General features: G+C 45.4%; 1 protein-coding gene across 1 annotated transcript; it reads left to right on the top strand.

Annotated features, from left to right (window-relative positions):
* Positions 1-8,682: 8,682 nt before the first annotated feature.
* Positions 8,683-9,252, top strand: LOC134364847 (interferon alpha-4-like). Its single transcript, XM_063081023.1, has one exon. It carries the CDS (start codon positions 8,683-8,685, stop codon positions 9,250-9,252), a length of 570 nt encoding a protein of 189 aa, XP_062937093.1.
* The last annotated feature ends 7,454 nt before the right edge of the window (positions 9,253-16,706 follow it).

The following is a 16,706-nucleotide window of genomic DNA, read 5'->3' as shown; positions in this document are numbered from 1 at the left end:
CCCGAACTCCCTCTCCCTCCCTCAACCCCCTTACTCCACTTTGTAGCCCATGGAATGCTCTGTCCCTCTGCAAGTCCAACACACTGCTATGGACTTTCTTTCCTTCCTTCTTTCTCTCACAGCTCCTTACATAAGTGAGCACATGTGATATTTATACCTCTGTGCTTTGCTTATTTCACTCAACATAAATTTCTCCAGGCTCATCCATGTTGTTGCAAATGGGAGTATGTCATTCTTTTTTGTGGCAGAGTAGTATTCCATGCTCTGTGTTGTGGGGAGGGGGGGTGTATTTAAATGTATATGTCACACTTTCCTTATTCATTCATCCATTAAAGGATATTGTTATATTTACTGTAAAACAAAATTGTTCTAGTTAAGTCTGTACTGTCACTTTGCCCAAAAACTCTCTGGAGCCACATCATGTTTGCTATCCGGGATTTAACGACTTTATGCATAGTTGAGAGAATTGCAGAACCAAGACTGAGCTGTCATGTTCACGGTCCGGGCAGGAGTCCAGTGAGCGCTCTTCCTCCCCACGCGCAGGGTCTGGCAGTGCACCTCGCTCACTCACATGCTGTCGGCACCCCGCGCTCTCCCGCAGTGTGTGCACCCAGTCAAGCGGACACGCAATGTGCACAAGTGGCGTCTAGTGTTAACTAAACCGACAGTTACTACATGAGCAAGTGAGGAAAAGTTTCCTGTCTAGAAAGAATGACCAAAGTGCACTCTCATTATGCAACCACCCCGTGAAGGAGAATCTGGCCAAGGTGATGCTGGCTCTGTTGGGAGGAACTCTTCTTCGAGGCACGTGTACTGGCTCTGGAACAATTAACCAATCAGACCTGATATTTACAAAGGAGTAAAAAGCAAACATGAAAATGATCGAGAAAGGCTATTTAAAATCGGAATGTATGTTTTCCTCCTCCTGCCCAGGGTCTCTTCCATCTCCTGCACCACACAGGGCTCCAGAGACTCTAGTGAGTCATCGAGTCCAGTGAGGAATTTCAGCCCTCGTGCGGGGGAAGTTGGAGATCTGTTGGATAATCTCATGGGGAACAGAGGTGGCTTGAGCCTTTTGGAATTTGCCACCATCCAGCTGCTCCAGGGGAACTGAATACGTTCTCCTCCTTCGGATGGGAAAAAAGGAAGATTCTCCCACCTGGGTGCAGAACTGTGGAGGTCGGTCTCCTGCCTTGGCAGGTCACGGACCTGGGTCAGGTCACAGCGAACGGTGCAGAGAGAACTGGAGCACATCATCTTCAGTGTCACCAGGTGATAGAATTTGGATGTGTGGTCCCCACCGAAACTCATGCGGAAATCTGGTCCTCAATGTGGCAGTGCTGGAAGCTGAGTCATGGGGGGCGGATCCCTCATGAATGGATTCATGTTCTCCCTGGGGGAAGTGGGGCCCTAGTGAAATCTTGCTCTATTAGTTCCCTGGAGAGCTGGTTGTATAAAAGACCCTGGCATCTCCTCCCTGCCTCTCTTGCTTCCTCTCACCATGTGATCTGCTTGTACCCGCCAGTGCCTGCCGTTTTCCACCATGAGTAGAGGAAGCCTGAGGTCCATGCCAGAATCAGCTGTCCCAGAATCATAAGACAAACAAACCTCTGTTCTTTCCAAATTACCTAGTCTCAGATATTCTCTTAGAGCAACACAAAATGGGCCAATGCACCAGGGAGGAGGTAGCGCGGCCACTGGGGGGATGGAGGTGTCGGGCATCGACCCAGCTGCTATCAGCACCTTCTTGCATGTGAGAGTCTGACACGGCGAGCCCAGGGTTTGCAGCTTTTGGGCTTGTCCCAGTTTTGTTTCCACTTCCTTTCACTTTGTCTTCCATTTACGAGCCTCAGATAATGTCATGACTTCAACACTGCGCTCGTGTTATTACACTGGAAGTTCAACACGTTCATCAAAAATGAAAGAAATCTCAATCCAGTAGGAAATATTCATACAAATGAGAACCAATGTTGAAATAAATACGTCTCAATATATGTCTCTTTTCAAATTCTAGCACTTAGAGATTTGATCCTGTACAGCATTATTAAATTTCTTCGATTGCACTGAAATACAAGTGGCCTCCTCTGTCTGCATTTCCCTATTAAAGGACTCATTCACTAGATTTGATGTCTTCCACCTTTCTTCACAGGAGCCATAGCTCATATTTTCCGACATAATCGATAGATAATAGCAGCATAGAGCTGAGGCATTAATTCATTAGTTCTCTTCGTCTGTCACCAGTAATGTGTTGACTGCATATACATGAGTGATAACATGCTTGGCAATGTGGATCCAGTTATAACTGAGACAGGGAAACTGTGAGAAAACTTTAGTAGTTGTCAGTACTAGTTTTCCAGTGGAAATTGGAGAGATTAAGTCACATAAACTTGCAAGTTACTTGCTGAGAATCTGAACATAGTAAACAATAGTTACCGTGAGTATTGATATAACAAATATCGTAATCCTCTGTAGAGTCTGCATTCAACCGAGTCAAGCCAAGAGAAGCTTTCAGTGCAGCTCCCTTGACACGCTCAGGGCCAGTCACATTGGTGCCTCTCAAATGGAAACTCCACGAGGGGGACCGTCTGCAGGCCTGTGCAGGAGCAGAGCCCAGGCTGCCAGTGTTAGAGCAGTGCCTGGTGCAGAAGAGAAACTGCCCAGCACCCTTGAAGCACCTTCTGGGGAACCGGTGTGGCAGGAAGTCGAGTGACAGAAAATGGCTGCTCTGTGAACAGTTTACAAACGAAATACTAATCTGTCCTTCACAGTCAGTCAGTTTCACCCACGTTTGGTGATATATTTTGAAGCAGGGATCTAAAAAAAGAAAATTGGAAAGGACAGAAAAAAGGTTTAAAAATATACGGAGTATATATATTGTATAAAACTACATGTAGTATATCTATTTTCTTCTTATTCTAAAATAATATATATGTAAATATATGTAAACATAAGTATACCTATGAATCTAACTGTATATACATATATAATCCAACATTATAAATATATAAATATTAGATAATATGTAATACTGTATGTATAATTATCTTTACATATAATATAAACAAAGTATTTACATTGACATATAATTACCTATGCATATAAAATATATATAATTTTAAGCATATATAAAATGCATTTAAATATATAAGTTATTTGTATTGGGGCTTTTTTTGAAGGGAGGGTGAGTGGACATTCCTTGATTTTCAACCACGGATAATCACAATCCTAATTCAAAAGCTGTTTCCTGGGCTGGAATTAGGGAGTACTTTCCTCAAGCCAAAGATTTAAGGAGGCCGCAATCTAAGGAATCGACACAAATGATATTTCCATGCCGTATGAAAAATGAAAATTAGTGAAAAACTATCCAGGAGAAACAAAGTAATACAATTTTAAGTAAAGACCAGAAATGACCGTGCACTTGCAAATCCCTCAGAGTCTCACCAGGGAGAAGGGAGACTGTGGCAATTGCATGGTCATCAAGTGTGGCAAATTGCACTCACTCTATGCCACTCTCACCCAAGAGCGTTGAAGGTTCTGACCGGCTAAATGCCCTCAACTGCTCCTACACGACACTGCTCCTTTTTCTTCCTAGCAACACAAGTCACGGTGGCGTTCTGCGAAAGAAGTTTCAGCAACCTCAGGTGAAAGAGCAATGATCGAAGATTAATCCTGAATCACAAGAAACCTAAACATGGCAGTTCTGTCCGTTGAAAAGTAAAGTAGCACCTTGCAAATATCGTGGAGTTTCCCTCCTTTAATGCTAGGAAAGTAAAATTACATAAAAAACGATCTAAATCAAATAATGCCGCTTTAATTTGCCTAGATTCCTTTTTTCAAAGAATTGAACGTCCTGACTCAGAAACATGGGCCACTGAAAACTCCGACGACCCCACAGGGGGGCGCACGTCCCTCCTCCCGGCCCCGGCCCCGGCCCCGGCCCCGACTCCATCCCTGTTCCCGGCCCCAGCCCCGGCCCCGGCCCCGGTCCCGGCCCCGGCCCCGGCCCCGGCTCCGTCCCTGTTCCCGGCCCGGCCCGGCCCGGCCCCGGCCCCGGCCCCGGTCCCGGCCCCAGTCACGGTCCCGGCGGTATCACCGCCGTCGTCCCCGCTCACTCGCCCGAGGCTCCCGCACTAGGGCTGCTCCCGGACCCGCTGTCTACCCGGCTCCCCTTTCCCAGGCTGTCCCGGCCTCGCGCCCCCCACTCCTGCGGAATCTGTGACCATCACAGCCCGTGCGGTCGCGAGCCCTCGGGTCCCGACTCAATGGGTTTCCCCGTCAAACTCAGTCTCGCTGCGGCTTCTACGCGAAAGAAAGCCCCGAGCACAGGGAGCAGCTCAGACACTCACGGCCCTCACCGAAGAAAACTGGGTCGCGCCAAGCCGCGGCGGAGCTCTCTCCGCAGCCATCGGAGGAAAATGTTCTCCACACTATTTAAGCAGCACCGGTTCGGCGCGACAAGCGGCGACGTCTGCTCTCTCGGGCTGTGGCACCCTCTGAAACCAAAAGCGGCCGAGTCCGTCCGCGTTTCCGGAACCGGAGGCTCAGAAAAGGCCGTTCGCGCGCCCTCTCGCGGCCGCCTCGAGAATCACTGAAATTCTCAATGGTCCACATCTGCCTGCTCATGGCGGGAGTGGTGCTCTGCTCCGTCCCTGCCTGCTCATCTGTCTGGGGCATGCCTTCCAGCCATGGCCTGGAAAACCGGCAAGCCATCATGCTAGTGAGACGGATGAAAAAGATCCCATCTCACTCATGCTTCAAGGACAGGAAGAACTTCAATTTTCCTTGGACAGGAGAAAATATCACCCCAATCCAGAAGACACATGCCACCTGTTTCCGTGGTCAGATGCTCCAGCAGATCCTCAGCCTCCTCAAAAGAGAGAACAGCCATGCTGCTTGGGATGCGATCCTCCTCGATAAACTACTCTTCAGCCTTGAGAAGAGCCTGCGACAAGTGCAGATGACAAATGGAGAAACTCTCTCTTGTCCTGATTTGGGAAATGACGTTCGGAAGTATTTCCAAGAAATGATTGGTTATCTGAGGGAAAAGAAATACAGCCCCTGTGCCTGGGAGGTGGTCAGAGTGGAAATTGAGGTGCGCTTAGTCCTCATTCACCGCCTTCAGAGCAACGTCAGGAAATGACGTAGAAGTTATACTCAGGACCCTCCCTAACCAATTACACGATTGTTTACCAGGCCCCCCAAAGCAAGCTAAACTCACACATTTGCACCAGCTGAAAAACATCTGAATCCTAAATCATGGGATTATGTAAAACATACGTTCTACATCGTGAATTTACAGTAGAATGATTAGAGAGAATAACATGGTGTCTTGTCCTAAATAAATACTGTCATGATTTATAATTTTCATTATCTGTTTCAATTCTTGAGTGGTGCTTGTTGTTTCCGAAGTTGGAAGTTTAATTGTTTACAGACATGGTTCTTCAGTCTAGAATTTGGTGAAGGGCATTTGTCAGTCAAGTTGATGCTCGCTCCTGTAACAGAACAAAAGAAAACCACCAGTAGTTAGATGATAATACAAACTTATCTTTCCTTTATAGAAGAGCTCAGTGTTGGCCTCCTCTGAGCGGGGTTTCAGGGACCTCACAACCTACTATTTTGCAGCTTTGCCATCATCAACATATAAGTTCAAACAGGTTTGCGACGCTTGAGGCTACTGTGCTCAGTCGATATGGAAAAAATTATATGGTGGATCACTTGTAGGATGCTTTGAAGGACCCATGCTGCACAGGGTGAACATCACTTCCACCCGTATTTACTCAGCCTGGATTCATGCTCGTCGGATACCTAAGTGCAAAGGAGAGGGGAAAGAGAGTCCGACTGGGGGATTAGTGAGAAGAGAATATATGTTCTTTGAATAAGACCACTCTTTATTTTCACACTGTGTGTACTAACAGTATTTGTAAGAGAAAATTAACTGGCATTCTTGCTAGGCACAGTTTATTTCAAAATCTGATGCCAACTCTGATTCCACAATTTAGACTCAGGGAAAACGACACGGATGTCATTCATTAAAGTTCACAGCGACACTGACTGAATCTTGGGAAGAGTTAAGTGATTCCCAAAGGCACAGGCCAAAATTGAAAAACAGACAAGTGTATAGGGACAAGGTCCCCAAACACATTGTAACATTCACATCGTCTCCGTATTATCGGAAAAGACAAGGAATGTGCGATCAGGCAAGGCGTTGCGCTTCCTTGAGGGGCACTGAAGTAAAAGTGGAAGGTGGGTCTTCCATTTGCAACCAGGCCCTGTGGCACATCCTGAGGTTCTAAATATTAAAACTACAAATGGGAAGAAAGCATCTCTACAATCAAGTGTTTGTGTTTTGTTTTTTAAATCGTCACAAAATCTTCCATTACAATTTCCCTGCATGAAGCGGGAAGAGCTTACAAATTCTTTAGATCTATTGTCTTCCCAATTCATGTCTCCAGTATGTATTGGTATTATTCTTTCCACTGTTATTATAATGATTATTCCTTTCATAAATATTGACTGAGCTCCGGAAATGATAGGAACTAGGCTAAGATGCCCAGGAAACAAGACCGCATAAGACGACTCCTCTGGCCAAGAGTAACTTACGGACTCATGGCGACCTATATTCTTAGGACGAAGTTCATTCGAAGGTTCAGTGTAATAAAGACATCATCTCTGACAGCTAGGAGAAATAATATAGCCATGTGTAAAGAAGGGGTGTCCTTTGAAATTGTGAATTCCCTTGCTTCTTGCTGGAGACATGACAAGACGATGAGTCAACTTCTGAGTCCATTTATCCACAAGGAGAAAACAAGGGATGCATTTCTCGCTTCCCCGTTATCCAGAGAGCATATTGCACTCTCACAAGTTTGCCTTTTCTGTGTGTAAACTCTTGTGGTTGTTGTGTCTCCCTTGACTCTCTTGAAAGCTGGATCCAGCAAAGCTGAAACCAACCCCTGGACCAGCAGTGATTGCTTTTCCTGGAGCCCATGCCCGTTTGCTACCTTTGACCTGCGTCCCTTCCACCACTTTTCTTCTGCTCTGCCGCATCCCCTCATCTGCCCCTTGGCTGGGCTCAATTTAGCTAAATTATCCTTCGTCGTGTCCTTTGCAGTGGGATATTGCTTTCCTTGTGACGTTTGATCACACTGAGGTACATATATTGGCTTTCTTGGTATTCCCATTCCTTGGGAGGGAAAATGCAGCAACTTTCCTTTCTATGTAAAAGGAAATGGGAAAGAAAGATCTCTGGTGTCTCGCCAGCGGTACACAACAATTGAACAGCCATTTATTTTCATCACACCTACATCCCATTGTTGCCATTTATGACAAAGATGGCTTCCTTTGGTTTAATAAGATTCCATTAGAATTGGAATCTCCGACTGATGTTTGGTTGGAAATTTGAACTTCGGTGCAAAACAAAATTTTCTTTTTAAATAAAATTGATGTTCTCTCCATCGTGCATTCTTCTTGGGATGGTATTGCTCCCAAAAGTGTGAAAATTAGTTCCTAGAGGTGTTAACAAATCTTAGTCATTACAATAATTTGTGGTTCTCCAAAGCCCAAATCTAAGAAAACCTGTCCCTTATTACTAATTTTTATTTCCCTCGGGTTTTCTTGTGTATCAAGAAGCATTGACATTGAGTTCTCGGAAGATCCACAGAGCATATGCAGCATGAGCAATACAAGCCTACGGTGAATAGACGATCGCTTGATCTCAAAATCATGTCTCGAGATGTGGCCTCCACACGAATACATATGGACTGCCTTTGGCTGTCTCGTGGATGGAGCTGAGGTTTGCTCCTGAGTGCTACTGAATGAGTTAATGGCTTTGAGAATTAAATGCAAAGAATTTGTGCTTTATTATGTGGCTCTGCTAAAGTTATTCGCCACATCAATAATGAAGTCGAGTGCTAAAAAGAAATAAAAGTTGACCGCACCTGGGGGAACATCCGGGAGGTGGCACAGTGACAATGTATTCTATCGTATGGAACAAAATTTAAAGTTAGGTACACTAGAAATTAATGGGAAGAAAATAATTGAATTGATAGATAATTTTTAGCAGTTTTGAAAGATATTTAAGTATGTCATTACATTGGTATTGTGTATTTTTGTAACATGAATTTGCATGTGAAATTTGACTCATTACAATTTATATAAGTCAATAGATGACACAAAAAGGAGCTCAGCAAATAAACTTATAAAGCCAAGTCAAATCAATAACTTTGAAACTTAAGTCTTGGCTTAAAATTTTTATAGAGACCTTCTTAAACATGCATTGAATGCAAAAAGTTAACTTCACACTTTCTTTTCTACGTATAAACCTGAGCTACAGATACGGTCCGTAAATAATTGCACGATATACCCCCGCCTTTGTAGCTTATCACAGGAGGGTCAATTCGGAAAAAACAATTTAACCAGGCTCTGGAGGAAAGGGATGAGCAGGCCACCATGAAAGAAATAAAAGAGAAAAGAAAAAGGTGGAGAAACGCTGCTCTCAAAGTATGTAGAGAGTGCATAAAGAAAGCAAAAACAGAAGTAGAAAGGAAGACACGGGCATCCAAAAAATGGAAACTAGTGTGTTCCCTATTTAAGACACATGCACAAAGCAAGCTCTTCAGAGAACCTAGCGGCTAAGGCTCAGAGTCGCCCATCTCAGCCAGGCCAGCAGCATCTGCGAGATCCCCAATGGCCTTGCCCTTTCCTTTACTGATGGCCCTGCTGGTGCTCAGCTGCCAGGCGACCTGCTCTCTGGGCTGTGATCTGCCTCAGGCCCACAGCCTGGGGACCAGGAGGGCCTTGATACTCCTGGGACGAATGAGGAGAATCTCCCCTCTGTCCTGCCTGAAGGACAGAAATGACTTCGGATTCCCCCAGGAAGACTTGGATGGCCACCAGCTGCAGAAGGCCCGAGCCATCTCTGTCCTCCATGAGATGACCCAGCAGAGCTTCAACCTCTTCTGCACAGAGGGCTCATCGGCTGCTTGGGATGAGAGCCTCTTGGACAAACTCTGCACTGGACTCTATCAGCAGCTGGACGACCTGGAAGCCTGTCTGATGCCGGAGGTGGGGGTGGAAGAGACTCCCCTGGTGAACGAGGACTTCGCACTGGCCGTGAGGAAATACTTCCAAAGAATCAGTCTCTACCTGAAAGAGAAGAGGCACAGCCCTTGCGCCTGGGAGGTCGTGAGAGCAGAAATCGTGAGATCCTTCTCTTCATCAATAAACATGCGGGGAAGATTAGGGAGGAGGCAATGAGACCTGGTCCGACGTGGAAACGACTCTCATGGACGAGTACACACTATGGCACTTTCCTGAGCTCTCCGGTCGCCAAGACTGTCACTTCTGCTACAATCATGACATGAAGTGCCTCAAGTTTGTCAGATGCCTTCAGGGTGTTCAGCAGCGTCATGTTCAACCCTGCAGGGACTGGTACTTACAGACGACCGTGCAAATGTATCTATCTATTTATTTATTTAAATGTTTATTTATCTAACTGTTGACAAGATTGAAATTGTTTTTGTCAATACGCCTTTATACTGTGCTTCATAGAACAAAATATATTTTTTGTATTTTGTGAAACTATTATATTGCTTTCTGCATTAAATTTTTACTATAGAAAAATGCTTGTATTTGTTTATTCTTTAAAAAGAAAGTCCAAGCCTGTCTCTACAACCTGACGTAAAGACAGATGGTACAATTCATCTCCTCAACATTAGTGTATTCGAGCTATCGGTAAAAATGAACTTCACCTAAAAGAGGTTGTTTGTTCCCCTCAGAATACGGATGTGAACATGCTCTCTTCTATCTTTGATTCTTGGAGGGAAAGAGAGCTCAAAAGAAACACACTCATACTTAATATCAGTTATGTGAAACAGTATAATGAGAAAATGAAACAACCAATAAAATTCTCTCTGCAGAAGGTAGATGGAAGCATGTCAGGAAATAGAAATAAAATTACCGATACGCCCCACAAATTGCTAGACATGTAAGTGCAAATGTCCAGCACTAGTTGGACACAGGAATTTGCAATTGGCAAGGAATTCAATGCCTGGAGGATCATAATGGCAACTGAAAGTGCAGAAATGAAGTTGGTCATGTGGGAAGAGATGACAGAGGGAGAAACAGACATTGTCTGGATTCTAAGGACCTTCAAACTTTAAAGGAAGTGGACAGAAGAGCCACAGATGAAGAAGATGGAATAGCCATCCATTATAAAGACTCACCCTTTGGAGACAAAGACGATAAATGTCTTTTCTAAACAATAAATGTGCTGAGAAGAGGAATCAGTAGATTCCACAGAAGGTGTGAACTCAAACTGCCCACTACATTGGAAAATAGACCGTACTGGCAACCTTAGTGACATTTGGTTTGTAGAACGAATAAGCAGAAACCATACTGGAGTCGGTAGAAGTGAAATGAGAGAAAAGAAGTTAGTGACCCTGAGGGAAAGACAGAAATTCGAAGAAATCGGGAAAAGAATGCGGGGTTTTTTGGTGTATAGTTTTTCCCATTTTGCAATACATACTTTTTTCATGGTTAGAAGACATTTTTTATATATACATATATACAGACACACACACACACACACACACACACACACACAGAGAGAGAGAATATTGTTTATGAATATTCATGAGATAGAAAGCTGATTGTCAGCCCTTGTGCCCATGATGTGAGGGCCAGATTCCTACTGGCAGCACGCCCATTACCACAAATTGCATTTGTACCCTGTGTTCCCCACCCGATAATGCCCGAACTCCCTCTCCCTCCCTCAACCCCCTTACTCCACTTTGTAGCCCATGGAATGCTCTGTCCCTCTGCAAGTCCAACACACTGCTATGGACTTTCTTTCCTTCCTTCTTTCTCTCACAGCTCCTTACATAAGTGAGCACATGTGATATTTATACCTCTGTGCTTTGCTTATTTCACTCAACATAAATTTCTCCAGGCTCATCCATGTTGTTGCAAATGGGAGTATGTCATTCTTTTTTGTGGCAGAGTAGTATTCCATGCTCTGTGTTGTGGGGAGGGGGGGGGGTGTATTTAAATGTATATGTCACAGTTTCCTTATTCATTCATCCATTAAAGGATATTGTTATATTTACTGTAAAAGAAAATTGTTCTAGTTAAGTCTGTACTGTCACTTTGCCCAAAAACTCTCTGGAGCCACATCATGTTTGCTATCCGGGATTTAACGACTTTATGCATAGTTGAGAGAATTGCAGAACCAAGACTGAGCTGTCATGTTCACGGTCCGGGCAGGAGTCCGGTGAGCGCTCTTCCTCCCCACGCGCAGGGTCTGGCAGTGCACCTCGCTCACTCACATGCTGTCGGCACCCCGCGCTCTCCCGCAGTGTGTGCACCCAGTCAAGCGGACACGCAATGTGTACAAGTGGCGTCTAGTGTTAACTAAACCGACAGTTACTACATGAGCAAGTGAGGAAAAGTTTCCTGTCTAGAAAGAATGACCAAAGTGCACTCTCATTATGCAACCACCCCGTGAAGGAGAATCTGGCCAAGGTGATGCTGGCTCTGTTGGGAGGAACTCTTCTTCGAGGCACGTGTACTGGCTCTGGAACAATTAACCAATCAGACCTGATATTTACAAAGGAGTAAAAAGCAAACATGAAAATGATCGAGAAAGGCTATTTAAAATCGGAATGTATGTTTTCCTCCTCCTGCCCAGGGTCTCTTCCATCTCCTGCACCACACAGGGCTCCAGAGACTCTAGTGAGTCATCGAGTCCAGTGAGGAATTTCAGCCCTCGTGCGGGGGAAGTTGGAGATCTGTTGGATAATCTCATGGGGAACAGAGGTGGCTTGAGCCTTTTGGAATTTGCCACCATCCAGCTGCTCCAGGGGAACTGAATACGTTCTCCTCCTTCGGATGGGAAAAAAGGAAGATTCTCCCACCTGGGTGCAGAACTGTGGAGGTCGGTCTCCTGCCTTGGCAGGTCACGGACCTGGGTCAGGTCACAGCGAACGGTGCAGAGAGAACTGGAGCACATCATCTTCAGTGTCACCAGGTGATAGAATTTGGATGTGTGGTCCCCACCGAAACTCATGCGGAAATCTGGTCCTCAATGTGGCAGTGCTGGAAGCTGAGTCATGGGGGGCGGATCCCTCATGAATGGATTCATGTTCTCCCTGGGGGAAGTGGGGCCCTAGTGAAATCTTGCTCTATTAGTTCCCTGGAGAGCTGGTTGTATAAAAGACCCTGGCATCTCCTCCCTGCCTCTCTTGCTTCCTCTCACCATGTGATCTGCTTGTACCCGCCAGTGCCTGCCGTTTTCCACCATGAGTAGAGGAAGCCTGAGGTCCATGCCAGAATCAGCTGTCCCAGAATCATAAGACAAACAAACCTCTGTTCTTTCCAAATTACCTAGTCTCAGATATTCTCTTAGAGCAACACAAAATGGGCCAATGCACCAGGGAGGAGGTAGCGCGGCCACTGGGGGGATGGAGGTGTCGGGCATCGACCCAGCTGCTATCAGCACCTTCTTGCATGTGAGAGTCTGACACGGCGAGCCCAGGGTTTGCAGCTTTTGGGCTTGTCCCAGTTTTGTTTCCACTTCCTTTCACTTTGTCTTCCATTTACGAGCCTCAGATAATGTCATGACTTCAACACTGCACTCGTGTTATTACACTGGAAGTTCAACACGTTCATCAAAAATGAAAGAAATCTCAATCCAGTAGGAAATATTCATACAAATGAGAACCAATGTTGAAATAAATACGTCTCAATATATGTCTCTTTTCAAATTCTAGCACTTAGAGATTTGATCCTGTACAGCATTATTAAATTTCTTCGATTGCACTGAAATACAAGTTGCCTCCTCTGTCTGCATTTCCCTATTAAAGGACTCATTCACTAGATTTGATGTCTTCCACCTTTCTTCACAGGAGCCATAGCTCATATTTTCCGACATAATCGATAGATAATAGCAGCATAGAGCTGAGGCATTAATTCATTAGTTCTCTTCGTCTGTCACCAGTAATGTGTTGACTGCATATACATGAGTGATAACATGCTTGGCAATGTGGATCCAGTTATAACTGAGACAGGGAAACTGTGAGAAAACTTTAGTAGTTGTCAGTACTAGTTTTCCAGTGGAAATTGGAGAGATTAAGTCACATAAACTTGCAAGTTACTTGCTGAGAATCTGAACATAGTAAACAATAGTTACCGTGAGTATTGATATAGCAAATATCGTAATCCTCTGTAGAGTCTGCATTCAACCGAGTCAAGCCAAGAGAAGCTTTCAGTGCAGCTCCCTTGACACGCTCAGGGCCAGTCACATTGGTGCCTCTCAAATGGAAACTCCACGAGGGGGACCGTCTGCAGGCCTGTGCAGGAGCAGAGCCCAGGCTGCCAGTGTTAGAGCAGTGCCTGGTGCAGAAGAGAAACTGCCCAGCACCCTTGAAGCACCTTCCGGGGAACCGGTGTGGCAGGAAGTCGAGTGACAGAAAATGGCTGCTCTGTGAACAGTTTACAAACGAAATACTAATCTGTCCTTCACAGTCAGTCAGTTTCACCCACGTTTGGTGATATATTTTGAAGCAGGGATCTAAAAAAAGAAAATTGGAAAGGACAGAAAAAAGGTTTAAAAATATACGGAGTATATATATTGTATAAAAATACATGTAGTATATCTATTTTCTTCTTATTCTAAAATAATATATATGTAAATATATGTAAACATAAGTATACCTATGAATCTAACTGTATATACATATATAATCCAACATTATAAATATATAAATATTAGATAATATGTAATACTGTATGTATAATTATCTTTACATATAATATAAACAAAGTATTTGCATTGACATATAATTACCTATGCATATAAAATATATATAACTTTAAGCATATATAAAATGCATTTAAATATATAAGTTATTTGTATTGGGGCTTTTTTTGAAGGGAGGGTGAGTGGACATTCCTTGATTTTCAACCACGGATAATCACAATACTAATTCAAAAGCTGTTTCCTGGGCTGGAATTAGGGAGTACTTTCCTCAAGCCAAAGATTTAAGGAGGCCGCAATCTAAGGAATCGACACAAATGATATTTCCATGCCGTATGAAAAATGAAAATTAGTGAAAAACTATCCAGGAGAAACAAAGTAATACAATTTTAAGTAAAGACCAGAAATGACCGTGCACTTGCAAATCCCTCAGAGTCTCACCAGGGAGAAGGGAGACTGTGGCAATTGCATGGTCATCAAGTGTGGCAAATTGCACTCACTCTATGCCACTCTCACCCAAGAGCGTTGAAGGTTCTGACCGGCTAAATGCCCTCAACTGCTCCTACACGACACTGCTCCTTTTTCTTCCTAGCAACACAAGTCACGGTGGCGTTCTGCGAAAGAAGTTTCAGCAACCTCAGGTGAAAGAGCAATGATCGAAGATTAATCCTGAATCACAAGAAACCTAAACATGGCAGTTCTGTCCGTTGAAAAGTAAAGTAGCACCTTGCAAATATCGTGGAGTTTCCCTCCTTTAATGCTAGGAAAGTAAAATTACATAAAAACGATCTAAATCAAATAATGCCGCTTTAATTTGCCTAGATTCCTTTTTTCAAAGACTTGAACGTCCTGACTCAGAAACATGGGCCACTGAAAACTCCGACGACCCCACAGGGGGGCGCACGTCCCTCCTCCCGGCCCCGGCCCCGGCCCCGGCCCCGACTCCATCCCTGTTCCCGGCCCCAGCCCCGGCCCCGGCTCCGTCCCTGTTCCCGGCCCGGCCCGGCCCGGCCCGGCCCCGGCCCCGGCCCCGGTCCCGGCCCCAGTCACGGTCCCGGCGGTATCACCGCCGTCGTCCCCGCTCACTCGCCCGAGGCTCCCGCACTCGGGCTGCTCCCGGACCCGCTGTCTACCCGGCTCCCCTTTCCCAGGCTGTCCCGGCCTCGCGTCCCCCACTCCTGCGGAATCTGTGACCATCACAGCCCGTGCGATCGCGAGCCCTCGGGTCCCGACTCAATGGGTTTCCCCGTCAAACTCAGTCTCGCTGCGGCTTCTACGCGAAAGAAAGCCCCGAGCACAGGGAGCAGCTCAGACACTCACGGCCCTCACCGAAGAAAACTGGGTCGCGCCAAGCCGCGGCGGAGCTCTCTCCGCAGCCATCGGAGGAAAATGTTCTCCACACTATTTAAGCAGCACCGGTTCGGCGCGACAAGCGGCGACGTCTGCTCTCTCGGGCTGTGGCACCCTCTGAAACCAAAAGCGGCCGAGTCCGTCCGCGTTTCCGGAACCGGAGGCTCAGAAAAGGCCGTTCGCGCGCCCTCTCGCGGCCGCCTCGAGAATCACTGAAATTCTCAATGGTCCACATCTGCCTGCTCATGGCGGGAGTGGTGCTCTGCTCCGTCCCTGCCTGCTCATCTGTCTGGGGCATGCCTTCCAGCCATGGCCTGGAAAACCGGCAAGCCATCATGCTAGTGAGACGGATGAAAAAGATCCCATCTCACTCATGCTTCAAGGACAGGAAGAACTTCAATTTTCCTTGGACAGGAGAAAATATCACCCCAATCCAGAAGACACATGCCACCTGTTTCCGTGGTCAGATGCTCCAGCAGATCCTCAGCCTCCTCAAAAGAGAGAACAGCCATGCTGCTTGGGATGCGATCCTCCTCGATAAACTACTCTTCAGCCTTGAGAAGAGCCTGCGACAAGTGCAGATGACAAATGGAGAAACTCTCTCTTGTCCTGATTTGGGAAATGACGTTCGGAAGTATTTCCAAGAAATGATTGGTTATCTGAGGGAAAAGAAATACAGCCCCTGTGCCTGGGAGGTGGTCAGAGTGGAAATTGAGGTGCGCTTAGTCCTCATTCACCGCCTTCAGAGCAACGTCAGGAAATGACGTAGAAGTTATACTCAGGACCCTCCCTAACCAATTACACGATTGTTTACCAGGCCCCCCAAAGCAAGCTAAACTCACACATTTGCACCAGCTGAAAAACATCTGAATCCTAAATCATGGGATTATGTAAAACATACGTTCTACATCGTGAATTTACAGTAGAATGATTAGAGAGAATAACATGGTGTCTTGTCCTAAATAAATACTGTCATGATTTATAATTTTCATTATCTGTTTCAATTCTTGAGTGGTGCTTGTTGTTTCCGAAGTTGGAAGTTTAATTGTTTACAGACATGGTTCTTCAGTCTAGAATTTGGTGAAGGGCATTTGTCAGTCAAGTTGATGCTCGCTCCTGTAACAGAACAAAAGAAAACCACCAGTAGTTAGATGATAATACAAACTTATCTTTCCTTTATAGAAGAGCTCAGTGTTGGCCTCCTCTGAGCGGGGTTTCAGGGACCTCACAACCTACTATTTTGCAGCTTTGCCATCATCAACATATAAGTTCAAACAGGTTTGCGACGCTTGAGGCTACTGTGCTCAGTCGATATGGAAAAAATTATATGGTGGATCACTTGTAGGATGCTTTGAAGGACCCATGCTGCACAGGGTGAACATCCCTTCCACCCGTATTTACTCAGCCTGGATTCATGCTCGTCGGATACCTAAGTGCAAAGGAGAGGGGAAAGAGAGTCCGACTGGGGGATTAGTGAGAAGAGAATATATGTTCTTTGAATAAGACCACTCTTTATTTTCACACTGTGTGTACTAACAGTATTTGTAAGAGAAAATTAACTGGCATTCTTGCTAGGCACAGTTTATTTCAAAATCTGATGCCAACT

Source organism: Cynocephalus volans, chromosome 16 (genome assembly GCF_027409185.1).
Source record: "Cynocephalus volans isolate mCynVol1 chromosome 16, mCynVol1.pri, whole genome shotgun sequence".
NCBI classification, from domain to species: domain Eukaryota; kingdom Metazoa; phylum Chordata; class Mammalia; order Dermoptera; family Cynocephalidae; genus Cynocephalus; species Cynocephalus volans.
The sequence above is the reverse complement of the archived record's forward strand: the minus strand, read 5'-3'. Positions and strand labels throughout refer to the sequence as shown.